General features: G+C 38.0%; 5 protein-coding genes across 6 annotated transcripts; 2 read left to right on the top strand and 3 right to left on the bottom strand.

Moving 5' to 3' along the window:
* Window positions 1-1,601: 1,601 nt before the first annotated feature.
* LOC106323884 lies at window positions 1,602-3,777 on the bottom strand. The gene is made up of 3 exons (XM_013761933.1): window positions 2,988-3,777; window positions 1,845-2,680; window positions 1,602-1,772 (listed from the first exon to the last, which is right to left on the bottom strand). Exons 1-3 carry the CDS (start codon window positions 3,775-3,777, stop codon window positions 1,602-1,604), a joined length of 1,797 nt encoding a protein of 598 aa, XP_013617387.1.
* A 1,125-nt stretch (window positions 3,778-4,902) lies between these two features.
* On the bottom strand, window positions 4,903-6,222 carry LOC106326213 (factor of DNA methylation 5-like). Of its 2 annotated transcripts, none has more exons than XM_013764232.1 (4): window positions 5,771-6,222; window positions 5,461-5,673; window positions 5,158-5,388; window positions 4,903-5,037 (listed from the first exon to the last, which is right to left on the bottom strand). In XM_013764232.1, the coding sequence occupies exons 1-3, from the start codon at window positions 5,885-5,887 to the stop codon at window positions 5,251-5,253; spliced, it is 468 nt and encodes a 155-aa protein (XP_013619686.1). In that variant the 5' UTR covers window positions 5,888-6,222; the 3' UTR covers window positions 4,903-5,037; window positions 5,158-5,250. The 2 variants fall into 2 exon arrangements, with proteins under 2 accessions (XP_013619686.1, XP_013619688.1); XM_013764234.1 differs by having other exon boundaries at window positions 5,482-5,673.
* Window positions 6,223-11,792: 5,570 nt separating this feature from the next.
* Window positions 11,793-13,013, top strand: LOC106321806 (probable CCR4-associated factor 1 homolog 6). Its single transcript, XM_013760046.1, has 2 exons — window positions 11,793-11,919; window positions 12,000-13,013. Exon 2 carries the CDS (start codon window positions 12,104-12,106, stop codon window positions 12,926-12,928), a length of 825 nt encoding a protein of 274 aa, XP_013615500.1. The 5' UTR covers window positions 11,793-11,919; window positions 12,000-12,103; the 3' UTR covers window positions 12,929-13,013.
* A 3,360-nt stretch (window positions 13,014-16,373) lies between these two features.
* LOC106327709 (cinnamoyl-CoA reductase 2) lies at window positions 16,374-18,447 on the top strand. Its single transcript, XM_013765944.1, has 4 exons — window positions 16,374-16,722; window positions 16,801-16,986; window positions 17,132-17,484; window positions 18,011-18,447. The coding sequence occupies exons 1-4, from the start codon at window positions 16,450-16,452 to the stop codon at window positions 18,192-18,194; spliced, it is 996 nt and encodes a 331-aa protein (XP_013621398.1). The 5' UTR covers window positions 16,374-16,449; the 3' UTR covers window positions 18,195-18,447.
* Window positions 18,358-21,676, bottom strand: LOC106327708 (metal transporter Nramp1). The gene is made up of 11 exons (XM_013765943.1): window positions 21,297-21,676; window positions 20,945-21,023; window positions 20,817-20,857; window positions 20,663-20,741; window positions 20,475-20,579; window positions 20,272-20,381; window positions 20,008-20,189; window positions 19,686-19,929; window positions 19,366-19,602; window positions 18,974-19,069; window positions 18,358-18,871 (listed from the first exon to the last, which is right to left on the bottom strand). The coding sequence occupies exons 1-11, from the start codon at window positions 21,411-21,413 to the stop codon at window positions 18,563-18,565; spliced, it is 1,599 nt and encodes a 532-aa protein (XP_013621397.1). The 5' UTR covers window positions 21,414-21,676; the 3' UTR covers window positions 18,358-18,562.
* Between the last annotated feature and the right edge of the window lie 5,216 nt (window positions 21,677-26,892).

Raw genomic sequence — 26,892 nt, 5'->3', positions numbered from 1 at the left:
GTGAGTTCGCTCCGGCATCTCGAAACAAACGTACCAGCACTCGCACCCCACGGTCGAGTATGTCCTGATCAGACACATACTCGCGGGAATCCGGTCATAATCATAGTACTAACTAATATGCCCGAGACGATGACTCCTAACCATCTCATGGTTTGCTAAGTAAGGTTTGGCCGACCGAACGCTTGGAAATTACTTAGAGATCGAGTTAGGAAACGAGATCGAGTTAGGGACCGTTGTCGTCTAAAAGATGTTTTTTACGGTCTAAAGTAATCCTATATTGACTCGTATCTAGTCGACGTACGTCAAGCAAACAAGGGAACTTGACAGAACGACCAAACAAAACTCGAACAAGAGTTATTGGAATTCATAGCCCGTAGTGTATCGCTATCTCGATACGGCGCAAAGTCACACACTCTATAATCATTTTCCTATTTTCATGCAACTCCCCAATCTTCTCTCGCGACGAGATCAGTACCGAACACTCAAAAGAAAAGCAAGACGAGTGATGCAGGATTCATAAAGAGAAGAAATAAGTAGAGTCTTAACAAAAAAGGCAAGGGAATACATCAAGAGCAAGAGTGCCGTGAAAAGATAAAAGAAACAAAGTGACAAAGTTACTCCTCGGGGTCTTCAGCCTGCTCCTGCGCAGCGGTTCCACTACCGAGGGACGGCTCCGAAGGATCAGCATGCACCGACCGCTCCGCATCGACGCCCTCGACATGAATCGTCGCTTCGCCTTCACGAACCTCCGGCAAACTTTCGGGAGGGTGAGCTTCGGAACCAGTCGTCTCTCTACTATGCTCCTTATCAACCGCCTCACCGCCATCATCTTTATCTGACCCTTCCCCCTGATTACCCTCTGGGTTCGAAACAGAAGAGTCGGAGATCTCAAAGACATCCTTCCCGACGGACTTCGTTCCCTCATCAAGAGCGTCAGAAGCGAGGGCCAGCGCATCGGCTTTCGACGATCCTTCCCCTGCGGAACGAGTTGGAGCGATCAAGGCTCCGAGAAGATTAGCGGGGCTTCAGAGAACTACAGCAGTCCTCGGATCAACCAGCTCTGCGTTGGATCCATATGGGTCAAGGCCCACAATGGTTCGCATATCAACGAACTAAGAATCAAGGTGAAGTGGAGAAAGAGTCAAGTCAATCTCCAGGATCTCGCCGGGATCAAGTTTCGAGGCTTCTTCCTCGAACTGCTTCTCGCGGGCCGCGAACGTATCGATGACATCTTGAGGGATGTCACGACCACCAGCCTTTAAAGCCTCAAGGCATCTCTTGGTTCCAAACGCCTGGCTCTGAAGCAACCGTGCTGTGTCGAAAGGGGCGCGGCGAGCCCACCATTCGCGCAGATATCCGAAGTGCCTGTTGGATTTCGTGATCATCTCGGTCTCAACCCTCATCCTCTCCTTCGTAACCTCATATACACGCGAATCCCTAAGCCGACCCAACTCTTTCATATGTTCTTCGGCTTTGACCCCCATCTCTTCCATCAGGCTGGCCTTCCGAGACCCCAAAGTTCCAATGGTCACGTTAGCGACAGAGAGTTTGGCCTCGGCCGCGTCAGCTCGCTCCCGCTGAATCGTCTTCCGAGCAATTGCTCATTCTCTCTTCTCGGCTATCCTCACGAACTCATCCCTCCATTCCACTTTCTTCCGCCGGAGAAGCTTACCCTTGGCCGCCACTGCCTTCTCCGACTTTCTCAAGGCTTCGCGAGTCTTCTTCAAGGCTGTGTCGTATTTCTCAACAACGAAATTCATGCTCCTGCCGCCCTAACATGAAAACATAATATTTAAGTTTCTTTTTTTTCACACAAAAGGAACACAGGCAATGGAAGTACTTACCAGTAATTTAGTGCGAGCAGTGTCGACGTACTCATCCTTAAAGATCAAATCAGACACGGATGGAAGAGCCTTCGGCCCGCATTTGATCTGGCTGACCAACTCAGCACATTTATAAGGAGCATAAATAAGCGGGGTGGGACCGTCGTACTCGAACGACACGTGATCAGGAAACTTGACCCTCAGAGTCTTCTTCCGAGATGAAGCACCGACGGCTGACGTTCCAGGGGTCGACGAAGCTAGAGCACTAGCGACCATCTCTCGACCACCCGTCTTTTTGGATTTCTTCTTCTTACGCAGCATAACTTCGGGAGAGGCGTCTTCAAGATCATCCAACGAGGCTAAGTTGAGAGCCGGCTCACCAGCTGATTCAATCCGATACACGGAATTGGCAACATCAGTCTCTCGCGACCTCACGATCCCTGCAGATTGAGGCTGCTGATTGCCTTCCTTCCTCTTTTTTGATGATGGTTCAGACGTCTCCTCCTGACTAGGAATCCCAGCTTCAACAGGAGCTGCTTCAGAACCTACGCTAGCAGGAAGGTCGTCACGGGGTCTCTTCTCCCCCTTTTTCTTCTTAGGAGCTAAAGTAGTGGTACCGGCCGAGGAATCTTGATGATGAGGGCTTGTGTCGGTGGTGCCGGCAATCGCCATCTCGTTAGAAGGTGCAGGTAGTTCGACACTCGGCAGATTAAGTTCGACCATCATCATCGCACTCAGATCTGGAAGCCCTCTCATTTTCCTTGCCTCGTTGATTCTCTTCTGCTCCTCCTTTGTGAATAGCGAGATCCGCCTCTTAGTCTTGTTGGAAGAACGAGAGTAACTCGAAATCCAATCTTCTGCGAAGAACACGAGTCCAGAAGCCCGACCATTAGGCAAAGTCAGAGAGTCGTATTGAAATAAATGAAAAGTATGGACTTACTCCTGGAAATACGATCGATCGAACGGTGAACCCTCTCCCAAGAAATATTCCCCCAATGCTCCTGAGAAAGTCCCGTAACGGCGCGAGCGCTTGTAAGAAAGTCTTCTGGATAGTCACGAGAAGTAAGTCCATATACGAAGAAACGGTACGAGTTAACGACAAAGGCAGCATAACAAAAAAAAACAACAAAGGCAGAAAGCAGTCAGTATACGAAGAAACGGTACGAGTTAACGAAGATGTTCTACCAAGCAAAGTGTTCCATAAGACACGGCATTCATCATCTTGCGGGTCTTCGAAGGCAGAGTAATCACATTTAACGAAGAAATAAGATCTCTGCCAATCCGGCGTCTTGTTAGGATGCCTTCCTATAACATTGTAGTTAGGACACATCTTTATCAACAGAAGCCCGTCATCTAACGAGCTGACGGACGTCAACTCCTCGAAGACACGAACGCTCAACGAGACATCAATTTCAGCAGCCATAACCATCACGGCCACCGCGATACGCCACGAACCATTCAAAAACTGACTTATCGCTGCATCTCGGCGCCTCGCATACGATGTGATTAGTCGAGGAATTGGGAACCAAAGCTTCGTATCGTCCCGAAAGTAGGATTTGTAAACGCACTGATACCCAACTGGTGGTGACCAAGGCCTCTGGTGTTCCGAGGGAATCAAGAAAGTTACCCCTAGTCCATGGCGTTCCCTTAGAAGCTTCTTCACTCTATTGGGAGTTGACTGAGTCTTAGTAACATTCTCCCAAGCTTGACCGCTCACATCGGGAGAGCGCAGGAACTCGGGAGCTAACGTCGGGAGCTCCTCGAAGATCCCTCCAGGATAATAGCACCTCGGCAAGAAATTGACAGCGAGAGCTCCGTCCCTCGCACCGCCGGAACCGTCTCTCTCGCAAGCCTGTGGTTCATCTGGATTTCCTCTCACTTCTTGCCGATACGAACGCGCAGAATCGGAGATTAGGATCCTTTGAGACAGATCTAAATTCCCGGTGTCCATCATCGTGTCGTGATGAATCCGTCAAATTCTTCAGGCGATGCCTCGGTCGCATCTCTCGAAGGACTAGAGGAGGCTGCGATCTCCTTTCCTCTCTGTTTATGAGATAACTTCCCGCCAGACGACATATCGCTATCTATGTCGCAACAACAACCTAGAGAGAGAAATAAGAAGGGGGAGAGAGAGAGAGAATACCTGAGAAGTGCGGAGAAGAATGGAGAGAATGAGAAGGAAGCGAATATTTATAGGGAAAGAAGGGGTGCCTCCCCGAGGCGTCATCATTCGGCCTACATGGGCCTATGTGGGCCTTTGAATAGTTACCTAGTCGCCGAAGAAATCGGGGCGTCGTTTCAACTTCCCGTTTTAACCGGTCTCAACCCCGATCAGAACCAACGGTTAAGGGAAAACCTAACCAAACCAAAGCCGGTTCGGTAGAGATTTTACTAAACCACCCGACAAAGGGGAAACGCCTAACGCGTAATATGAGAGAGCTTTCTATGGGCTTCTTGACTAAATACCCCGAGGAAACGACTTCACGAGACCACGTGGGCTTCTCGGCCCAGCGAGTTAAAGCCCACAGAGACGACGCAAACTAGGTCACGGAAGAGCGTGAGGTCAGCTATAAAAGGGGAAGGAAAGACAACGTAAAGGAGATCCAAAAAAATCATTGATACTCACTGGGCGGCTGGATTAGGGTTTTACCTTTGTTATTTCGCCTTGTTGTATCTCTCCGGCAAAGCCTTCGAGACTCCGGTACCTTTCCTTTCACGCATTTTCTTTCCTTGTAACCGAGGAAACGCTCTTTCGACCATTAATAAGACGTCTTTGCTTAAATCCACCTCTAAAACCGAACGTTCTCTCGTTCCATACTGTTTCCCGATCAAACAGTTTTGTACAAATAAATGGATGCCTAACTGTGATTACTCAGCTCTCTAGACGTCCATAGCAATTGTTTTACAAGAAAAAAAAACATGAGAATTTGAGAAAGGCCACGTAATTTAATTACCCTAACGAAGGTTTTAGTTTATAAGACACAAATGAAACACATGTTACCAAACCAACGAGAAGAAAATAGTTAATACTAATAGGAATGTAGTAGAGTTTCAAAAGAGTACATTCGAACGGGTTTAGATTGCTTAAAATAAAATTAGAGAAGCACTGACTAGAAAGTAACAAGCCCTTACAAAACAACAAGTATCTCCTTGCTTATCAATTACAAAACCCGTTAAGAAACTATTTAACATCCTTCACTGATCATCCTGCTTCCTGTAACAAGTTACACTAGTCTTAGTATCATCAACATAAAACGAAACTGACGCATGGCTATATGTATATGTGTATACCGTCAAACCTAGAGAGATTCATTTGCAAAGTTGTGGCACATACCTTTTAGGTCTGTTGGCGTTTGAGATTTTTGATCTGCTGCGTCATGTGAGCAATACCTTCACTGAGTGTGGCTTTTCTCCCGTGTTCAAAATTTCACAGTGCTGGAACAGAATACCGACCACTTGGGTTGAAATCGTTAAGCTCCTCGAGTGCTGTCTTCACTGCGTTCATCACATCTCCCAACTCTTTACTCAATTTCTTAAGTTTGTCGTCTTCATCATCCACAACTTCCTACACCATTCACCAAAGTCACCACTTGTAAAACTGAGAGTACGGGTAAAGGTACACGAGATATAACGATACCTTCATTTTTTCTCCACTTACTACTAGTTTAAATGGGTGCCACGCTGAGTCATTGATGTTTTTCTGCCATTCTGAACAAAGCATGGCATGTTGCAGCCCGACGTTTTCGCCATTGAATCTCTGTTCGCATACTTTCAGAAAAGGTTTTTCATCAACTTCTCCCATCCTCTTTACTCCGATCACGGATCCTTCACCCGATAAATCTCTGAATCCCTGAAATACATAAACAGAAGTTATATCACCAGCACTAAAGAAAATGAAAATAAATCTTTTTTTAATGAAAATAAATCATGAATATATAAGTTGTTACCTTAATCAATTCTGTGTGTGCTTCTTGTAACTCATAAGTGCTTTGACGTTCTTTTATGATGAGTGCCGAGTTGATGTCCCCTAACTGTTCTAACTCACAACGCTCCTCCTCCAGCATTTTATCATTGTCATTTATTACTTTGTCCTTTCCCTTTCTCAAGCTCTTCCTTCTTCTCCTTCATCACTTTCTTCAACATTTTATCTTTATCCGTGATTATTTGCTTAAGCTCTTTCCTTACTTTCTTCAGCTCTTCATTCTTCTCTTTCCTTACTTTCTTCAGCTCTTCATTCTTTTGCTTCGTCATTTCGTTCGCCCGCTTTTCTATCTCTTCCACAATTTTCTTAGCCAATCCATCTGCAAGTTTATCGCTTTCGATCTTGTGGTTAGGTTCATCTTATTTTTGTTTTTGGTTGCTTCCACCTCTGATGTTCCTTCTTCTGTTTTAAATAGATAAGTTTTTTGTTTAATGTTAACTCTTGCTTGCACAGATAAAACTTTTTATCGAGTAGCGCAATTCAATATCAACAAGTCAAAAAAAAAAAAAAATTAACAAGTCGTATTTAAAACTCTTATTGATTTGACCATTCGTAATCATAACTTTCTTTTCCCAATTCGACTTCTTTTGCTGCACAGCCAATTTAATATTCAAAAAAAAATCCATTTTTTATATTTTAGAGCATATATGTATTTTTTTTATAGATGTACACATACCTTTGTAGTACGAAATCAGATGAACAACCGTTTATGAAATCAAATTTTAAGATGAAAAATACAAAATATTGTTTCTGTTTTAAATAGATAAGTTTTTTGTTTAATGTTAACTCTTGCTTGCACAGATAAAATTCTTTATCGAGCCGTACAATCCAATTGTTAACAAGTCGTATCGTCATTGGTTTGATGTTTAGTAATCATAAGAGCACAAACATCAGAGGTCCACGGAGAAGCTCTCACAAATAAAAAAAAATATATATATTATAATAATCGAATCGGATGAACTCGGCTCATAGGGGTGTCTCCGGATGAACCCGTTTCAAAACTGTTTTACGGGCTCCACGCTACGTGACGGTCCGCTATTGATCCGCATATTTTTTTTTTGAATCAAAATTAAAATTAAAAAACTATTAAAGTTGTGAACCTCGGTTCATTGATCGGTTCATTGATGTGCATGCTCTGATACTTTCGTTTCCCAATCCAACTTATTGCACCGCCAATCTCTTTGTTTCCCAATCCAACTTATTGCACCGCCAATCTCTTTGATACCCTAGAAGACCGAAACAATAAAAAGAACAGTAACGTTTAACTAAGAGCAGATATGGTAGATCATCTAGTGGATCGATAGAAGCCTCATTAAATTAAATATCTCCTAGGCCCAATGTACTTTACTAGTTAGGTTTGGTTTGATCAAAAATGGAGGGAATGATACAAGTATTGTTACTAGTTAGACTGATAGAGACTAGAGATCGTGGAAGAACCTTGGAAACTAACCAAGGCTTAAAGGATTTTACACCCAATTTTAGAGTTTGAATCCCATAATTTTTTTTACCGATTATAAAATGCAAGCTTCAGACAGAGCTCTGTAGACATGTTCGTCGATTCATTATAGCCGTATGTACGGAAAGAGTTGGTGTTAAAAAAAGACAAATAGAAATTTTGCTTCTTTATTATTCTAGGTGACGATCCGTGTTTTGCGCCGGATGAAGTACTTTATAAAAATATCTATTACATACATATAATGTGAATTTATTTCATACCAAATATATAAAATATAAGACACCATAATTTATTTCAAATTGTATATCTAAATTTTGTATATAATCGGACATAAAATGTAAAATTCGATATTATATCTAATATTAAATGTACTACAGTATTTGAGGAAGCTAAATATTGGTATTTCCATTTTAAAAGTGTAGTTAAGTTTGATGAACTTAATTGTACACTTTAAATAGTCATTATGCAAATAAGAGAAATATGAAATTTTAAATTATTTTATCAAGAATGAATAATATCTACCGACAATAAATGAAGGTTGTAATAAAAAAAAAAAACCTCTTAGGGTTCATTCTCTAAGGTGAATCTTTATATTCACAACTAATAGGATTTAGTTATTATAAATTCAATATTTTTTAAAAAAGAAAACCAAATAATAAAAACTAATAAATTATATTATGTTTTTGAAATAAATAATTTTTAATATTGTTAAACTCGTAAGCAAAATACTAAACTCTAAACCTTAAATTATTAACATTAAATTCTAAATCATTAAGTAAATCATGAACCCTTGGAAAAATCCTAAACCCTAAACTTTTAATTTTAAACCCTAAACTCTTAATCCTAAACTATAAACCATTAATTCTAAGCCCAAAGATTTAATGTTTAGAATTTAGGGTTTAGGGTTTAGGGTTTAGTTTTAGAGTTTAGCATTAAGGGTTTAGTGTTTGTTTAGGGTTTAGGATTTGTCCAATGATTTAAGGTTTACCTAAGGGTTCAAGGTTTATCCAAGGGTTTAGAGTTTAGTGTTTAGAATTTAGGGTTTAGGGTTTAATATTTTGCTGACAGGTTTAACAATATTAAAAAAATCTATTTTTTGGTAATTACTATTATTTTTTATTTATTTTAAAAACATAATGTAATTTCATAAATTCTTATTATTTGATTTCCTTTTTTAAAAGATATAATTCTAAAATAACTAAATCTTATTGGTTAGTAGACCTAGAAATCTATCTTATTAAAGTATAAGTATTTTAATCTTTTGTTTGACAACATAGATAGCAGTTAAAAAAATAAGATTGTTTGGAAACAAAGATAACAGTAAGTTAGGAAAAAAAAATAATGGGCCTATGCTGTTAAAAAATTGGAATTTCATTACATTATATTAAAAAATAATATGTTTATGTTACTTGATATACATATTCAAATCAAAATAATAATTTAAAATTTATTTATATTAAAAATTCATTTAAAAATACACATATATTCAAAATTTGATTTTTACTAACATATTTCCAAAAACCATTATAAAAATGTTTTCAACATATATAAGAAAAATACTATACAAAGCTTAAAACATCAACTTAAATTTTGGTTTTTATATTTCACATTGAAATTTAAAAATATAATATATGTGATTATTTATATGATTGTACGTATAAAATATTATTAATTATAAGAAAACTTATTTGATGGTACGTATAAAATACAATTAATTATATGATAACACATATTTTTGTAACCTATGATGACACATATATAATATATAATAGTGAAATTAGGAGTGGGCGATCGGGTTCGTTTTCGGGCCTATTTGAGATTTCGTGTTCGGTTCAAATCTTTGAAGATTCAGTTCGGATTTGGATAACAAATTTAAATTGGTTTGGTTTAAATATTTGGATTGAGAATTAATAATTATTTAAGTGTTTTTAGAGTTTTGAGTATATTTTAACTATTTTAGATATTTACGTTTGATTATTTGTATATATTTCCAAGTATTTAAAAAAACTTAAAAGTATTGTATATATTTTGGATGTTTTTGTATATATTAAATCTAAAAATAATTAATATATATAAGTATATAAATCTATTTTGGATGCCCAAACTACTTCGGTTCGGATTATGTTTCAATTCTTCAAATACCAAAATTTTGAATAATTTGGATATTTAATCAATTTCGGTTCGGATTTGGTACTACTTATTCGGATTGGGATCGATTCGATTTTTCGAATTCGAATTTTTTGTCCAACCCTAAATTGTGACATAAAAAATAAATAGCATCATTTAAAAAAAAAAATACATCCGCGCAGGTGTGCGGATCAAAATCTAGTTCACTTTAAAGGAAGAGCCTAAGAATAACTCATAAAAAATACCTTAATTCATATATTTGCTCAATGCTACCATATATTATACTTAAAAACTTGTAATATATAAAGTTGTTTGAATCTCATAAAGATGAATAATAAACAATATTTGTGGTCAACTATAAAGATATATTTTTTTTTTGTAACCGTCTTTTGGTCAACTATAAAGATGGTCGATGAAAAAATGTACAAAAATCATATAATACATTAATAAATAGCGGGCTATACTTTCCATATAATTGGAATTAAATGTGAAACATTATTTCTCATAAAAAAATGTGTTCATTATTTTGTAGAATAAAAGTCATACGAAAGTTTCAAGTCAACAAAAAATGCAGATGTAGCAAGGCTAAATAATGTAAGTTCAAACTGACATCATATCTGGTCTCATGTGATATTTTCATCATCAGACATTTCACTCGTTTGAATTGACCAAGGATATTGATTTGTGTTACCATGGCGTGTAATGATAATAGAAGAAAAAGCGCATATGTAAAATAAAAAATGAATGATAAATAGAATAAAATAAGAACTAAAATTATTAATTCAATTGTAAATTCCCCTCTTTCTATTTATTCATCGACGTTTAAAATTTGAAAAATAAAAAAATTACAAAAAATATTTTGTTTAGAAAATAAAATATGTGAATTTGTAGTAAAAAAAGTTTCATTTTAACTGATATCTGTTTAATGAAATCATATATAATGATACATTCAAAATCAATTTGTCCCACAGAAAACATTCAAGTTACATCTTAAATATACAGATTGGTAGCAATAGACTATTGCCAATAGTTATTAGGTTATGAATGTTTGCAGTGGGTACAAGTAAACACAAGTGTTTATCATCTATGTAACCATTCTTCTTAAATACATCCACAAAATACATGGTGTGGTTTGTGATTAAAAAATGTTTTGAATGGTAACAGCAGATTGAACGGTGCAGGACAAACGGTTCAACTGCAGTATGGTTCTAACAGTTATAAAAACGTATAGATATAAGACATATGTAAAGATTTTTGTTACTGTTAACTGTGGTGCGGTGCAGACGAATTAAAACATTATAAGCCTAAGAAAAGAAAAATTAAAATTGGAAGTGCGGTTTACATCCCGCAGTTGAAACGCAGAAGAAGACGACTTGGTGTGGTTTGATAGGCTGCTGAGTTTTATTTATTTCTTTTTAACAATTTTACACTTGTATTAAAAGATAACAATAGCTTGAAAGCACATGAAATTTTGCAACTTTGCAAAGGTACGTGAAGACACATTGTTTTAGTTTTTTGTTCACTTCAGTTTCTTTAATTTATTAAATATAAATAATTAAGTTTAAAATATATATTAATCTAGTTTTTATTTACAAAAAAAAGAAAGAAAAGTATTATTGATAAAGTTGCAATGAAAAATAATCAACAGGGATCTTTTTTAAAAAGTCTCAAGATTACCTAAAAAAATCTTTATTTATTTTGGTATTTTAATAAAATGATCAATTGTTATATTTTCAGTTGGGTTTCGGTTTTCCGATTCTAGAAATATATGATCCACTAGTATATAACTGATAACATGCAAATCCGAATCAAAACTCATTTTTCGGTTTGGTTTCGTATAAGTGTGCCCAGCCTAGTTACTGTTTTTAAATTTGACAACACAGTATTTTAGATTGAAGAAATACATGAATATGATTTCTAAAGTTTTTCACATATATAAAAGATTTTTATAGATTAAATAAACTATGACAATTATAATTTTAAAAAATAAAATAACTGGCTATAAATCTCACATATTAAATTTCATAGTTCAAATATATAAAAAAAAATATTTTAAACTAAAATTTATATTTAAAAAATCATATTAGTATCACTAATTTTTAGTTTATAAAGTATAAATATATTATATTTATCCCGCAGTTACACTATTCATTATACATGTCACCGTTCATATTTTGTTTTGAATCGCTAATTTTAGATGAACCGCAGTTGTTTCACAACAAGTGTTTCTCTTATACAAACTGCAGTTAAACCGGATTGCAATATCTAATCTATTTGTCCCGGACCGCTCAATCCGCTATTATCATTCGTTATCATTCGGAGCTTTAGGTTTCATAATTATTTAAGAATTTGTATATATAAAAAGTATAAATTATATATACAAATTATAAAGGGGTATAAATTATGATTTAACAATCATCACTTCATCTCCTTCCATTTCCCTTTCGATAAACCACCACATCTTCTTCTGAAACCCTAGCCACGACCAATCGCCGCCCGCCTCTTCCACATACTTCTCCTTTGATTATCAGGTTCGATTCCACCGAATATGCTGCAGATTTGTTGTAACTGAATTTCATAATAATTGATTCGTGTGTTGAATTTATGGCAGATTTGATGAAACCGGATCGGGTCTACCTCTAGATCCGTTCCACGTTTCGGATCTCCACCGTCTAAGTCAAATCCAGATGCTCCCGAGATTCGTAGCACATAGACATGTCTCTGTTTCTAAAAGACGATTCGATTCAAATCCGCGAAGTATGGAACGATAACCTCCACGAGGAGATGGATCTGATCCGACAAGTCGTCGACGACTTCCCCTACGTCGCCATGGACACCGAGTTTCCCGGAATCGTCGTCAGACCCGTCGGAACATTCAAATCCAACGCCGATTACCACTACGAAACCTTGAAGCTCAACGTCAACATCCTCAGCATAATCCAGCTCGGTCTCACCTTCTCCAACGAGCAAGGTAACCTCCCTACCTGTGGAACCGACAAGTACTGCATCTGGCAGTTCAACTTCCGAGAGTTCGATCTCGATTCCGACATCTTCGCCGTGGATTCAATCGACCTTCTTAAGCAATCAGGCATCGACTTTGCTAAAAACACACAAGAAGGGATCGAGTCCAACAGATTCGCGGAGCTCTTGATGTCTTCAGGGATCGTGTTGAACGAGAACGTCCATTGGGTTACGTTTCACAGTGGATACGATTTTGGATACTTGCTGAAGCTTCTTACATGCCAAGACCTTCCCGATTCGCAGACGTGCTTCTTCGAGCTGATCAATGTTTATTTTCCGATGGTGTATGATATTAAGCATTTGATGAAGTTCTGTAACAGCCTTCACGGCGGTCTGAACAAGCTGGCGGAGTTGCTGGAGGTGGAGAGAGTTGGGATCTGTCACCAGGCTGGGTCCGACAGTTTGCTGACCTCTTGTACTTTCAGAAAGCTTAAGGAGAACTTCTTTGCTGGTCCGTTGCAGAAATATGCTGGTGTTTTGTATGGATTAGGTGTTGAAAATGCTCAGGTTACTCTCTAATAGTATCAAATAAAAATTCCTTAAAAATTGTCTGGTTGGTTTTGTTACTGGTATCAAATTCATGATCACTGAATCGTATTTGATCCAGACTTTGAATTTTGAAAATTAGGATCATAAGTGAAAAGGAAGGACACTCACTACTATCATGAAATTGAAATCTTGGGTCTGAATTAAAATGTTAGAAGAATCTGAATTGGACATGTTCTTGGTTCTGTATGATGGATTATGATTTTTATGAGGCCCATTTGTTACATAATATTCAACCTCAATTAGTTGCAACTTGTAACCAGTGACCATGATTTGGATTCTGTAATGAGCCACGTTTCTTTGTCTGTTATTAAGTTATTTCCCACGTGCGACTTTGACTCTGTATTGAGGGAACCCACTCGGAAATCCTGTGTTTAGTGACATTCAACAATCTTTGGAAGGGACACGGTTTGAAATTTTGAATTAGACACTCATCTTGTACAACTAGTAATATGATGTACTACTTACTTTTATTGACAACTGAAGATTTACTAATGTTTTCCATGAAGATGCATCAAATTAATTAGTTAATAATGTGAATTACGGATGCTCAATAGAGTCAAATGTCAATATTCTCAACCTCTCTTACCACCACTTGTGGTTTTAAAAACTAGCTAATGATAATGAACCAATTGAGAAACAAATTAAAAATTACTAAAAAGCAAGGTTCCTAGATTTTCAGGGAAGATCTTTTACGATTACTAACTTCTTATCAATGTCTGCCAGAACTCCATACATCTGAATTATAAACTTAATAATTATTTAGCCAGCTACCAAAAAGAAAAACTTGATAATTATTTGGCAATTGTTTTTTTTCAAATATATTTAGCAATTTCGTATTTCTAAGTTTTTAAAGCTAACCAATAAGGATTTCCATTTGGCAAAAAAAAAAAAGAAGAAGGAAAAAGTCAGCTTCACAACACCTTTAGTTGACGATTTCGTACGTTTAGTAATTATCTCAGTTTCTTAGCATGGTTTTTAAGGAAAATAACTGATTTAATTAAATCAGAACTAATTAAAAATTAGATTACCGATCCTTAAGTTAGGATTTTTGTAACCGATTTTAAAGTGGGTTTTGGAAACATGTGTCAGCAAAGCATCGATTCTATTTTTTTTTCTCTTTTCTCTCTTTTTTATTTTCTCTCGTCTCGGTCTCGTCTTCTCGTCTAGTCTCGTCTTCTCGTCGATGAAGCAATCAACGATGACAACTCCGTCGTTTCTCTCCACCCTACCACCATGGAGAAGCTCCAGCTCTAGCTCGATTTTTTTCAAAAGAACTCAAGAGACGAATAAACAAACGAAGACGACGAGCTCCTTCAAGCTTGAATCAGCTTAATCTCCATCACACTCCGCTCTATAATGGAGCAATCCGATCAAGATTCGGGTTCTAACTGTAACAATTTGGCGCGCCAATCAGATTTCTCCGTCCCGACGGTGGTTGTGGAGGTGGTGAAGATGGAATCTTCTAGTGGAAGGGAGATGAAACAGTCGCATTATGTTCTCGGTTCGCAAGATCAGAGAGAAGAAGACTTGCCTTCTCAGCCTCAGACGCCGCCGTCAGGTTCCGAGAAGCAACCATCAACGACGCAAGACGCCACGCCGCCACATCCGGTTCATCGGTTTGTCAAGAATCTTTGATTAGTTTCATCGGTTTAAGGGATGTCAATTCTTAGTGGTCAATGTGGTGTGGTGATGAGATGTCAATGCCTAGTGACTTTGGTTGATGTAATCTTGTATAGTTATTGTGAATGCTTTGCGTCAGGATCGTATTGCAATGGCGAGCAGGAATATATGGTTAACTATGCGTTTGAAAGGAATCTATAACATGTTCTGTTTTATTTGTTTTACCAATGGGACAAGAATTTATTTGTTACTTTCGGTTCTTGGTAGTTCTGGATAAGCATCTTATTGTATCTCTTTTCCTGTGCAGAGAGACAGAGGCTTGTGCTTGGATTCCACCACAATGAGACAAAAGTCACGAGTGTTATGTTTCACAAGAGTTAGACACACTAGGGGAAGAGTCATACAAGGATAGCACTTTGATCATGCAGCTTCTCCGTGACAATCTCACTCTCTGGACATCCGATATGCAGATTTGTTTATTATTTTTCTCTCTCTTTACACACTAAACAGCTGTTGCTTGATTTCATAATGTAATGGATGATGAAAATTTTGTTGGTGTGGATCAGGATGAATCTGCAGACAAGATCAAGGAAGCAGCAGCAGGTCCGAAGCCAACAGAAGAGCAGAAATGAAGAATCTTGGTGTGAAATGGTTCTTCTAGTGTTAGGGATTGAGACCATTTTCTTCGTCAATAATCATATTGTCTCTAATCAAAGAGATACAGTCTCTCTCTTTCTTCCATGTTGAAACATTATTACTCTTATATCTCCTTTTGTGTTACCCTTTCGAAGCGATGTGTGTCTTCCCCTAGTGTGTCTAACTCAGCAAGTGCTATCCTTGTATGACTCTTCCCCTACCCACAAGATGTACAAGTCACAAGATGTTTCACAAGCGAATTTTTTATGTTTGTTACTTTGTATGTGCTGTCCCTATGTGTGCAAGTCAAGAGAAGTCACGAGTTGTTATGTATGTTTGTATGTGTTGTCTGTATGTGTGCAAGTCACAAGATTTTTATTCAAGTCGCAAGCATATGGTTCTTCTCTCCTGCTCTATATATGAAAATTTTACTCACAAAGCATTTTATTCACAAACTCTTCTTCTCTCCTTCTCACCAAACAAATTCCATTCTCTCATTCCGTTCTTCTCATCGAAAAAGTCTTTCCACAAAGTAATCGACAAACAGTCTCTTTCATCACAGATATTATTCACAAAATAATCAAAAACACTTTCTACATTTTGATCACATATATGGCATCTTTCTTTCAAATTATTCTCGTTTATTTTTAGTAATCCTTGTTTTTATATATTTTTTTAAAATCTATATTTAAAATGTTATCTTTTAATATGTTTTATTTAATAAATAAATTTTATCTTTAAAAAAAAATTAATTTTTTTTTAAGAATCTTTAATTAAAAAATTCCTATTGAAACACAAAATCTAATAGTTTCTTAACTAGAAACCCAACTGGGGTTATAGGGTTAATGATGCTCTTATCACCTGCTACTTTGAAGTTCAAACTATTCTACTTCTGTAGTGTTCTTAAATAAATTAAAATAAAATATTAATCCCGGTAATATTTCATTCACCAGACCCACAGAGCTACACTCTTTCAATAAATCAGTAAAAGAAAAGAAAATATTCAATCTTTTCGGTTTGTTCTTTTACAAAAATATACTATTATCTTATGAAGACTCACCAACTCTTGACCATGGTTAGGTGAAACACGGCAAAGTCATAACCTCAAAACCGTCGTTTGTTTTGAAGTCTCTCTATAAATACAAATCACAAAGTCTCCCTGTAATGACACATTATAACCCATACCATTCTCTAACCTTCTTAGCCATCGATCTTTTGCTCTAGAAGCAGAAAAAATGCCTGCCGACGGGAAACTCGTCTGCGTCACCGGAGCCGGCGGCTACATAGCTTCTTGGATCGTTAAGTTGCTTTTGGAGAGAGGCTACACCGTACGAGGAACCGTACGGAACCCAGCTGATCCCAAGAACAACCATCTCAGAGAGCTTCAAGGAGCTAAAGAAAGACTCACTCTTCACAGTGCTGATCTTCTTGACTATGAAGCTCTAAGCACCACGATCGATGGCTGCGATGGCGTTTTCCACACCGCTTCTCCAATGACTGATGACCCCGTTAGTAAACTATTTTCATAAAATCAATTGATTCATATATGTCTTCTTAGTTTGGGTCTTATTAATTAATGTAAATAGGAGACAATGTTGGAGCCGGCGGTGAACGGAGCCAAGTTCGTGATCGACGCAGCGGCTAAAGCCAAGGTCAAGCGTGTTGTGTTCACCTCATCGATCGGTGCGGTTTACATGAACCCTAACCGTGACCCTCAAACCATAGTCGACGAAAGTTGTTGGAGTGATCTTGATTTCTGCAAGAACACAAAGGTATATATTTATCTATTTTTGGCTAGAAGTTTTCATCAAAACCCACCGACCAAAATCCATGTGACCTTGTAGCATGTGGCTGTAATAGGTTTACGTGTTTAGCACGAAAACTTCAATATATTTTAACCTTTTTGGTGCCTTGTAGAATTGGTATTGCTACGGGAAGATGGTGGCGGAACAATCAGCATGGGAGACGGCGAAGGCCAAAGGTGTGGACTTAGTGGTGCTAAATCCTGTTTTAGTTCTTGGACCACCGCTCCAGTCAGCGGTCAACGCTAGTCTAGTCCATATCCTCAAGTACCTCACCGGCTCAGCCAAGACCTACGCTAACCTGACTCAGGTGTACGTGGACGTCCGTGACGTTGCACTAGGCCATGTTATGGTGTACGAATCACCTTCCGCCTCAGGCCGTTACATTCTCGCCGACACGGCGCTTCACCGTGGGGAGGTTGTTGAAATTCTTGCTAAATTCTTCCCGGAGTATCCGCTTCCTATCAAGTAAGTCAAAACGTTTCTCTTTTAACACTTTGGTCTAAAATTATATTAAAGTCAACACGATCTTGTCAGTCTCATCGATACATAGATACGTTTTGTTTCAACAATCAATAGATATTATTAGATAGGATAAAAGGGACATGAGTGGTGTTTGGTATTGGCACTTGGCACTTGTCACTTGTCACTTGTCACTTGTCACTTGTCACTTGTCACACACATTGTCCATGTCATGTATTACCTAATGCTGACGTAGAGATCACAAAAAATCATATTTATACACGTTGTGTTCGTGTTTGTGTTTATACTAAAAACGTGTAGTCTTGGCGGGTCCAACTCCATTTGACAAAAAAAAGGAAGTGTACCTGTTTTTCTTCACCTACTCCCGAGAAAGTTTGGTCACTAGTTTCACGACTTGTGTCTCCTTTGGCTAGTTCAACAACTGATACGTTTACTTCAGAGTGTTACACAAGAAATCTTATCCACATTTCGTATATTGATTATCATATTGTTGTTTTTTAAATTCTTTTAGGTGTTCGGACGAGAAGAATCCGAGGGCAAAGCCTTACAAGTTCACTACTCAAAAGATCAAAGACTTAGGGTTGGAGTTTAAACCCATCAAGCAATCTCTCTACGAATCTGTCAAGAGCTTGCAAGAGAAAGGGCATCTTCCTCTTCCTCAAGATTCGAACCAAAACGTCATAATCGAATCCTAGAACAGGAAACACGGCCATACACTCTGACCATACACGCACATCAAAAGCTTTATTCTAAAGTAATACGTTTGATTCAACTAAGTTATTTGTTTAATCCTATCACACATAAATATATAGCTGATTGCTATTTTTGTAATCTATAATATGCATCACTCATAGTGTATGATATTATAAAGCAATGATTCTATTATCCGATGTTATTGTAACATTGTTCCTTATATAATCCTACGAGAATCTGATCCCTTTTAAAAAAGATGACAAAAGCCAACACTTAACGTTTTAACTAGTACTAAAAAGAGGTCTTTGTGGACTTGGTTTGAGTCCAATTTTATTGGAATCCTAATTTTTAATATATGATTGAATAAGACTCAATCAAGATCTGAGGCAGCCGCTTTACCATGCAACTGCATGTCAACAATGTCTTGTCTTGGAAGTGTCTCCACTGTTTGTGAGTTTGTTGAAGCAAGAAGAGGAATAGCTTTTCTGTTTTTCCGGAAGACAAGATAAGCTATGGAGGCCAAGTAGATAGCAATGCCTGAGAACCCAAGAATTCCACAAAAGATGACAAGGGCAAGCTTCATGTGACTATGGATGAGCAGCTTAGTGAAACTGCTTACTATGTAGTATATGTTTATTCCCATGATCAGAGCACCAATGACCCAAGTCAAAGTTGTAATCTGTCAGACAACAAAGTAGCACATGAAGTTAATAGATAATGGGTGGTTTTCGATCTTTTCTTTTTCTTTGGTTGAGTAAGAATGTGTTGGGTAGTTACATACCGCCATATGGTTTACATGTGAACCCATCTTGGTTTTGCAGCTAGTGAACTTGAGAAGAGGAACTAGCGCAAATGGGAGCTCAAAGGATAAGATCATCTGTTTAAAGTTAATAGGTCAATGATATGATACAGACCATAAGGTGTAGTAAGTCATATATAACCTCTCTGTTTCAATAAATACAATGTTTATGTGATTCTTTTGTTTCATAATATAAGATGTTTTCACATACTTATCAAAAACTGTATTCTTTTTATTATTTTCATTAATAATTAAAGAAATTAAATTTAAATTAAATTTTTGGTGTTACTTGAAAAAGTAGATTTCGTAATATATAATCAATTAGTATGAAACAGAGGAGTATATGATTAGAAATGGGATATGATTGTGTGTACCGAGGCAATGATGATTAACTTTCCAGCTCCAGCAGAACCACCGATGAGAGCAACTATTAGACTAGGGATAATAGCTAAACATCTAGTTAACAAGTTTCTGAGCCATGGCTCGAGTCTTAGATCAAGAAACCCTTGCATCACGTATTGCCCAGCATAAGTTCCAGTTATAGTTGAGCTCTGCCCTGAAGCAAGAAGCGCGATGGCGAATAGCTTTGAGCTCCATTTACCCACCACGTTCTGTTTCAAAAAGAAGATGCAACAAAAAAGCTTTAATGTTCTGAAACAAAAGCATAAGGCAAGTAAGCAAGCAAGACACTTACTCGTAGCAGAAACGAAGCCTTGTTCAAGTCCAAATCCTCACATTTAGCACGGTCTTCGGGGGTTAGGTCAGGGGCATTACAAACAGCACCACTTACTGATATCACAGAGACGTTTATAAGAAAGGCTATCATTAGAGCCAATCCGCTTTCTATCAAGTAAAACCTGCAAGCCTCCTTGATCCCAGTAGATGAACGTGGGATTTTCCTGGAGAGAACCAACGCAGAGTGGAGGAAGAGATTGTGCCTGTGGAATAAAGGAGTGGTTGTTATAAAGAAAGTTTTTATGAAGATGGGTGACGAGAGAGAGAGTGAGTGAGCTTACGGCATAACCATGGCTCCAAGCAAAGAGATTGCAAGACCAGTTGCACCATTTCCTTTGAGTTGTGGAACAAAGAGACCATGTAGGACTTCTCCTGGGTCTGGTTTTGAGTAGTGTAGCTCAATGACAAAGCATAGAGCAATTGTGAACACCAGAAATGCAATCAAGAACTCCAGCTTTCTCACCTGTATATCTCACCACATAAGAGTTGACCAACCATAGCACAGTGAAATTAAAATGATTAAAGATATTAAAAAAAAAAAATACCCCGTATTGTTGAAGTGCAAGAAGCATCAGTGTACTTAAGCCTGTGAGAAGAACACCAATCCAAACAGGTATGCTAAAGAGCATGTTCAGAGCAAAAGCTGTTCCAATAACTGTAGAAACGAAACAGATTATGACAATACGCACAAGCAGAGATATTTGATTAGAGAAGCGTTATTTGAAACAACAGTAAAGAAAGTTGGTACCTTCTGGAATGTCACAAGCAACTACTGCAATTTCTGCAACAACCCATAGCAAAAAGTTTGGAACTTTGGAGTATTCAGCTCTACAGTGCTCAGCCAAATGTTTTCCTGTGATGATCATATAAGCCAAATGGATTTAGCAAAGTTGATGTGTAACAACTTAGAAGCAAAGAGTAAAACTTTTGTTAAACCTGTGACAACACCAAGATTTGCAGCCAGAGATTGAATCACCAAAGCGGCACAAGAAGCCACCAATATGATCCAAAGTAACTGTTTTTGTTACAAAGAAATCAATAATATATATATTTTTTAAAATAAATCTAAAACTATAAAAGAGTTACCCACCTCATACTTGTATTGTGCTCCTGCTTGAAGATCAGTCTCAACTGCAAACACACAAGAATGATATTTATAGAGTTAGGCATTAATAATCTATAATTACTGAAAATGATATTAAAAGATGATGATCTTACAGTTTCCAGGATCAATATATGCGATTGAAACAAGAAACCCAGGTCCTAAGTATGCAAAGAAATTCTTCCAGCTCTTTTTCTGCAAACATATTCAGAAAAAAAATCAAATAAAGTTATTAATCAAGCAAATCAAATCTAGATTTGGTGTGGTTTTGTTGACTCGGACAGGGATATTTCTTGACTCCGAAACAACTGTAACTGGATTTGGATTAACTCAGTTAACTAGTGATATAACAAATCAATCGAACACCTATGACTTTTTAGAAGATTAGAACACATGCAAAATCTACAAACTATTCAAGGGACGTAAATCTAGAGATTAATATTTTAAAGGGATTATAAAAAGCCAAACCTCGGGGACAATAATCTGATTAGGGTCAGAGTTGTCGATGAGTGGAGTGTTGGAGAAGCTTCTGTTCCCACCGTTACTCGATATGAATTGAGGACGTTCAGATGCTGAAGCCGCCATCGCTATCTCTCTTCCTAGTTAGTAATCTGGTTTTTGAGTCTTTTGAGTGATAAAAACGATATATATAGAAAAGGGAAGGCGAGTTTCGAGGAGAGAATTGTCAAAATGGGATTTAATTAGTGAATAATTTATTTAATTTCTGTAGAAGAAGAACCTTGGAATCTCAGAACAAAAGAAGTGTAGCAGAAACACGAAAAAGGTAAGAGAGAGATCTCGAGAGCAGTTCAAAGGTTGTGACTGACAAGATGGAGAGTTTTCTTTTGTTGGGACCTCAAAGTACATTAAAACGATTTTGTTTTGTCTCGAGTGTTCTTCTTTTCTAATTTTTTTTTTATGATCCAATCCAACAAAATCGTAGGGTAGTTTTGCAGAATATTCCAAGATTAAAAGCGTAGAAAAAATTTAAAAAATTTAAAAAATTTAAAAGATAAGTAAGAAAAATATAAATCAGATATAAAGATGGTATAGTTTAATTTCTTAAACTATAGCATCTTAAACTATACAATATTTTTTAAAGATGATATAAATCAGATACTTTTTAAAACTGAGTTTTTTTTTAACTATACCATCTTAAAATATAAAAAGATGATATAATTTAAAACAAAAACAAAACAAAAAAAATTCGTAATATTAACAATTTCAAACGATCAAAACATTGAGGTCGTCAGAGATACTCTCTCTAAACTTTTATTCTCTCGCCTTTTTCTAGAAAAATCTATACACTTTTATTGTCTCTTTACTCCGACGGAGGGTAACTTGACGAGTCGATCTCGTCTGGTTCAGATCTAGAGCTCCTGTTGTAGATTTAGGAGGCTCTCGGTGCTGTGGATGGTCGAGAGCCGTGGATGGTGCTTGAGGATAGTGTTCGCCTCGTCGCACCTATCTCCTCTTTCGATAGCGGTCTCTATATGGTAAGATTTTCATATCTCGTTTCAGCTCTTCATGACAGGTGGCGCATGAGACGTCAGCGGCCTCTCCGAGGTATTCTCTCCTCCTTTAGTGTGGCGTGTAACTGTTATGAGGATGTGTTTCTCCCAGGGTTCGATTGGAGCTGTTCTGCTCGGTCTCGAGCTAGGGTTTCGTTTTTCACTGGTGGTGGGTAGCGTGGAGTCTTCTGAAGATGGATCTCGACCCTCCTCACAGGGGTGTTCAAGGACGGTGCTTTGTGGTTAGTTTTAGCTCTGCACTTCAGAACCTGAGTTACTGGCGGTGTGGCTCTCTGCGCCCCTGTCTTTTCTCTTTGTGTTTCTTACAAGTACATTTTCTCTGTTGAGGGTTGTAGTGATTGTCTTTATTAGTGACAGGCTAACAATTATGCTATTGGTTAGTGTGTTCTCGCTCGAGGTTAGCTGTTTCGGAGGTATGTACCCATTCAGTCTCTTTGTTTTATATGGGTTTTCGGTTAAAAAGGCATATACGGTCACGAAAGGCGGATTTGGAGGGATTCTTCCACTCATACAACGGCATCGTCAGATGGTGTTGCAACCTTGTGTCGCCGGTTCTAGTTTGTGCCATGTGGTGAGTTAGTCGATGCTTGTGATTCTTTGGACTAGTTTGTGTTATGTGGGTCTCTAGGAAGCTGTATGCACCATGCATCCAAGGTTTGATGGCGTTTTTCTCTCGGACTTATGGCAACCGTTGGGCCTTCCCGCTTCGTTCTCGTCTCCTTGGTCCGAGCTTGCTTCGTTTTCTTCTGTTGCTTTGACTTCATTTTTTGCCTAAGTCGAGCTCCCGTCTTTGTATATTGCTTAGTGTTTAGATTTAATTTTTGCAATTCTGTTATTAGTTTCTCTGTATTTTTTTGTAAAAAAATTAAAATTTTGGTATAATAAATCGAACATTTTACCAAAAAAAAAAATACAGTACATACTACATACGAACCAAGCAAGCAAGTAGTAATGTAACCGGAAAGTCTTTTTATAAACACAACCAACTAGATGATGGGTCCCGGTTGAAGCTTCGCGCGTGTGTGTAACGATTGGATCTCGATCGAGGTGGGTCCCATCCACTTTCAGTTTTCTTTTCCGATAGATTCTCTGTGAAGAGGAAAAGTGTACTTGGATGGCTTCCGCTTGTCTCGTAATCAACAATCCTGTTTCTTCCTATTAACAAAAGATAAGAAAATTTTTTAAAAAAATGAGAAAGGAGAAAACAAAATTATATAAACATTTAAATTTGTTTGAAGAGAACACTCTTTGTTTATAAAAAATCTCACTACTTGTTACAGAATTTGAAGAATAAATCAAACTGTTATGGGATGTAAAGCCTGAAATTTGTTTGTTTGAGATTTTATTACTCTATTAATTTGATAATTTAGATGGCTTGTTTTTAAAAAAAATCCCTGAAGCTACAGTTTATTTTGTTGATTAAAGAGGTATCTGACTTTTGCTACTTTTAAAAAGAAAACAAAAACAATTTATGAGGATTAAGTGGTTTTTTAAAGTTAATAGAGTAGTAGTTTGTAGGAATAATAAAAAGAAGAAGAAAGTTCATAAACGGAATATTTATTTTGAAGACGGAAGAATAAAGTTTTAATTCTGTTTATATGCTTTATTGGCTTTAACCCGTACGTTCTGTAGATATGAGAGCCACTGATTGCAATTCATGAAAAGAAAGAGCAGAGTTAGATGTCAGTGTCACGTACATTCGACCCCCCACAATCTACGGCCATTACTTATCAAGCCAAAAATAAAAAGAAAAGCAGCTAATTCATAAAACCAAAATTAAGATGGGAGGATATCAGTTAAACTATACCATCTTTATATCTGATTTATTGAAAATACCAAACAAGTTTTAATTTTTTTTATCTGGCTACATAAATTAGTATAAAGACCATCTTAAACATTACTAAATTTTAAATTTTGAAAAAATTAAATATAAAAATCAGATGTCCCCCGAAAAAACAAAAAAATTAACATAGAAATGAAATACAACATGGTTTTTGTCTTAAAAACTTTTGCCTTGTTATACTTCAATTTAAAACAGCACAAACTGTATCATATTAAACTGTTTGGTTTTAACAGTGTAACATTTTGTATTAAATGTCAAAAAGCTTAGAATATATGGTTTTAGGATGACATATCTTGATTTGTCGTCAGGTTTGGTCAAGCCCATCAGACTTGTTCATTTGCTGGGTCGACTTATACAAGTCACGCGCATAAAATCTATGGGCTTAATCGAATAAGCCTATTAGGTCAAGTGCTGGCAATACAAAAAAATAAAAATGTACAAGAACCTATAAGTCTAGTCTCTGGGAGGCAGAAGCCTCAAGCATCCAGAGAATGTTTCAATGCCGTCTCTTGGAGAGATATAGTAAGCTAGATATATATATGTATTCTAGGCTTAACTCTTAGCTATGTACTTCTCTTGTATTGTCTCTTGTATACTCTTTAGGGTTTGTATACCCAGGACAAAGAGAGTGATGATATTGTAAACCACATTGGAGGTGTTTTCCGATACTTTATAGTGAATATTGTGGATCCTGGATCAACCCCAGATGTAGCGGTGCGGCCGTGAACCGGGTGAAAAATTCTTGAATCATGAACAAGAATTGAATCAATTGGAAAGATCAAGGGACCTGGGATTAGGGGCAAACAATACTGTTGGACCCAATTTCGGTCAATACATCAATGGGCCGCGATCAGAGTTATGGGCCGCAAGGAACCGAAGCCCATAACAAGCAATCGAGCTCGAAAAGCAAAGGAGTCGAGGCCCCAGAGATCGCGGAGCTATCCCGGAGATCACAGAGCAGCTACGGAGATCATGAAGTCGACTTACTATAAAGAAAGGAGAAGAGACATGAAGAAAGACACGTTGAAAACCCTAGAGAGAGCTACACACTTACATCGACCTTGTTTTCCTCCCGATCTTAGACTCCTTCTTTACGGATCTCGTTTGTATCACTCGATCTAGTTCAACTCATTGTATTCGATCTTATTCAGCAATAAAGTCCATTTTTACCTACTGGAAACTCTTTAACATCGTTGTGTTCTAAACATATTGTTGCCTACATTATTTGTCTTCCCTAGATCAAACCCCGATCACTATCAAATACTTAGTGTAGATTTTATGTTCTACATTTTGGCGCCGACTGTGAGGAAGATAAACAAAAAACATCTTTGCTAAGAAACCGATCTAAGTTTCCTAAGCGCGACTATGGATCCCAACCAAATCACCGAAACCACACCCTCAAGAGTCAACGACATCGATCCTATCGGATCTGACTCGGGGACCGAAGTGACGCCAACTGGGTTAACGGGAGCCAATGACGCGACCAGAACAACCCAGACGCAACAAATCCCTCCGATCGCGACTTCAAGTCAAGATCGATCTCTTTCGATTAATCAGACATCGATCCCATAACGAGTCAGAGCTCGAGTCTGGAACCGTCCCAGAGACAGACAATCCACCGATGACCTGACCCGACCTCAATCCAGACCAATTTGGCCGACCCCTCTAGCACAAACTCGAGAAGAAATGACCGAATTTCGAGGAATTCTCTCATCTCTGATTGACGAGATTCGTAAACAAAGGGTCGCCAATCAAACCATCACTAACCGACCAGACCAGGCTGAGAGGGAACTCGCAGAGCATCGAGCTGCAAACATTCGAGCAAGAAATCAAACGTCCCTCAATCCGTTAAGAGCGACGTCGAACCCCCAAAGCACCGGTCTGTTCGGTACTCCAGAGATCCCAAGCACCCGATCCGGACGCTACACGAGAGAAAACTCACAACGACCCCCGCCGCAGGGCATGACCCACAGAAGCTTAAGCTACAGTGGATTGGACGAAATTGATACCGGGCTTCAACGCCCACGAAGCACTCTGATCCAATTCTAGAACAGATCAACAGAAAGACAGGGAGAACCAAGAACACGAATCCCACCGTCGAACCATTCGATCCCCAAAAATCGAAAACCATCTGCCGCGAGGACCTTCCACAAAGCAGGATTCGATAACTCAACAGAACAAGCTTGGAGGCATGACTTCCGTCAATATCGATCTCCAAAGGGAAGACCTAGGGATCCTGAATGAAATCGGAGCGTTTCGGAATTATATTGATAGGAACGATGCCGAGGTCAAAAGGATACATGCGATTGTGCATATGGCAACGAGCTCTGCCCCAGATATCGACATCGTCATCGACGAAACCAGAAGGACTCCATTTACAAACAGAATCGCCAGCGTCAGGCTGCATCACGTCAGGAAACTAAAATTCCCCGAATATGCAGGAAACACAAACCCAAAGGCCTATGTACGAGCCTTCCGTTTAACAATATCAAGAGAACACCTCACTGACGATGAAAAAGAGGCCGGTTACTGCCGCTTCTTCGCCGAGAACCTCACGGGGGCCGCCCTCGAATGGTTCGCTGGACTAGAAGAAAACTCGATTGAAAATTTCACTCAGTTGGTATCTACGTTCCTCAAAAAGTATTCAGTCTTCATAGAGACAAGTGTTACCGAGACAGATCTTTGGAAT

Source organism: Brassica oleracea, chromosome C2 (assembly GCF_000695525.1).
Source record: "Brassica oleracea var. oleracea cultivar TO1000 chromosome C2, BOL, whole genome shotgun sequence".
Lineage (NCBI taxonomy): Eukaryota > Viridiplantae > Streptophyta > Magnoliopsida > Brassicales > Brassicaceae > Brassica > Brassica oleracea.
Note: the sequence above shows the minus strand (reverse complement) of the source record. Positions and strands in the feature narration are given on the sequence as shown.

What these genes read in the sequence shown, in the direction of transcription:
- LOC106326213 (XM_013764232.1), bottom strand. Translation starts at nt 5,887, where the DNA reads ATGCTGGAGGAGGAGCGTTGTGAGTTAGAACAGTTAGGGGACATCAAC. An exon ending in CACACACAGAATTGATTAAG is followed by an intron (nt 5,674 to 5,770) that starts GTAACAACTTAT and finishes TATGTATTTCAG; the next exon opens with GGATTCAGAGATTTATCGGG. An exon ending in TAAGTGGAGAAAAAATGAAG is followed by an intron (nt 5,389 to 5,460) that starts GTATCGTTATAT and finishes TGAATGGTGTAG; the next exon opens with GAAGTTGTGGATGATGAAGA.
- LOC106321806 (XM_013760046.1), top strand. Translation starts at nt 12,104, where the DNA reads ATGTCTCTGTTTCTAAAAGACGATTCGATTCAAATCCGCGAAGTATGG.
- LOC106327708 (XM_013765943.1), bottom strand. Translation starts at nt 21,413, where the DNA reads ATGGCGGCTTCAGCATCTGAACGTCCTCAATTCATATCGAGTAACGGT. An exon ending in ATCAGATTATTGTCCCCGAG is followed by an intron (nt 21,024 to 21,296) that starts GTTTGGCTTTTT and finishes ATATGTTTGCAG; the next exon opens with AAAAAGAGCTGGAAGAATTT. An exon ending in AGGCTTCGTTTCTGCTACGA is followed by an intron (nt 19,603 to 19,685) that starts GTAAGTGTCTTG and finishes TTTTTGAAACAG; the next exon opens with AACGTGGTGGGTAAATGGAG.
- LOC106327709 (XM_013765944.1), top strand. Translation starts at nt 16,450, where the DNA reads ATGCCTGCCGACGGGAAACTCGTCTGCGTCACCGGAGCCGGCGGCTAC. An exon ending in CTCCAATGACTGATGACCCC is followed by an intron (nt 16,723 to 16,800) that starts GTTAGTAAACTA and finishes TAATGTAAATAG; the next exon opens with GAGACAATGTTGGAGCCGGC. An exon ending in GAGTATCCGCTTCCTATCAA is followed by an intron (nt 17,485 to 18,010) that starts GTAAGTCAAAAC and finishes AAATTCTTTTAG; the next exon opens with GTGTTCGGACGAGAAGAATC.
- LOC106323884 (XM_013761933.1), bottom strand. Translation starts at nt 3,777, where the DNA reads ATGATGGACACCGGGAATTTAGATCTGTCTCAAAGGATCCTAATCTCC. An exon ending in TAGAACATCTTCGTTAACTC is followed by an intron (nt 2,681 to 2,987) that starts GTACCGTTTCTT and finishes TGTTCTTCGCAG; the next exon opens with AAGATTGGATTTCGAGTTAC. An exon ending in CTGCTCGCACTAAATTACTG is followed by an intron (nt 1,773 to 1,844) that starts GTAAGTACTTCC and finishes TTTTCATGTTAG; the next exon opens with GGCGGCAGGAGCATGAATTT.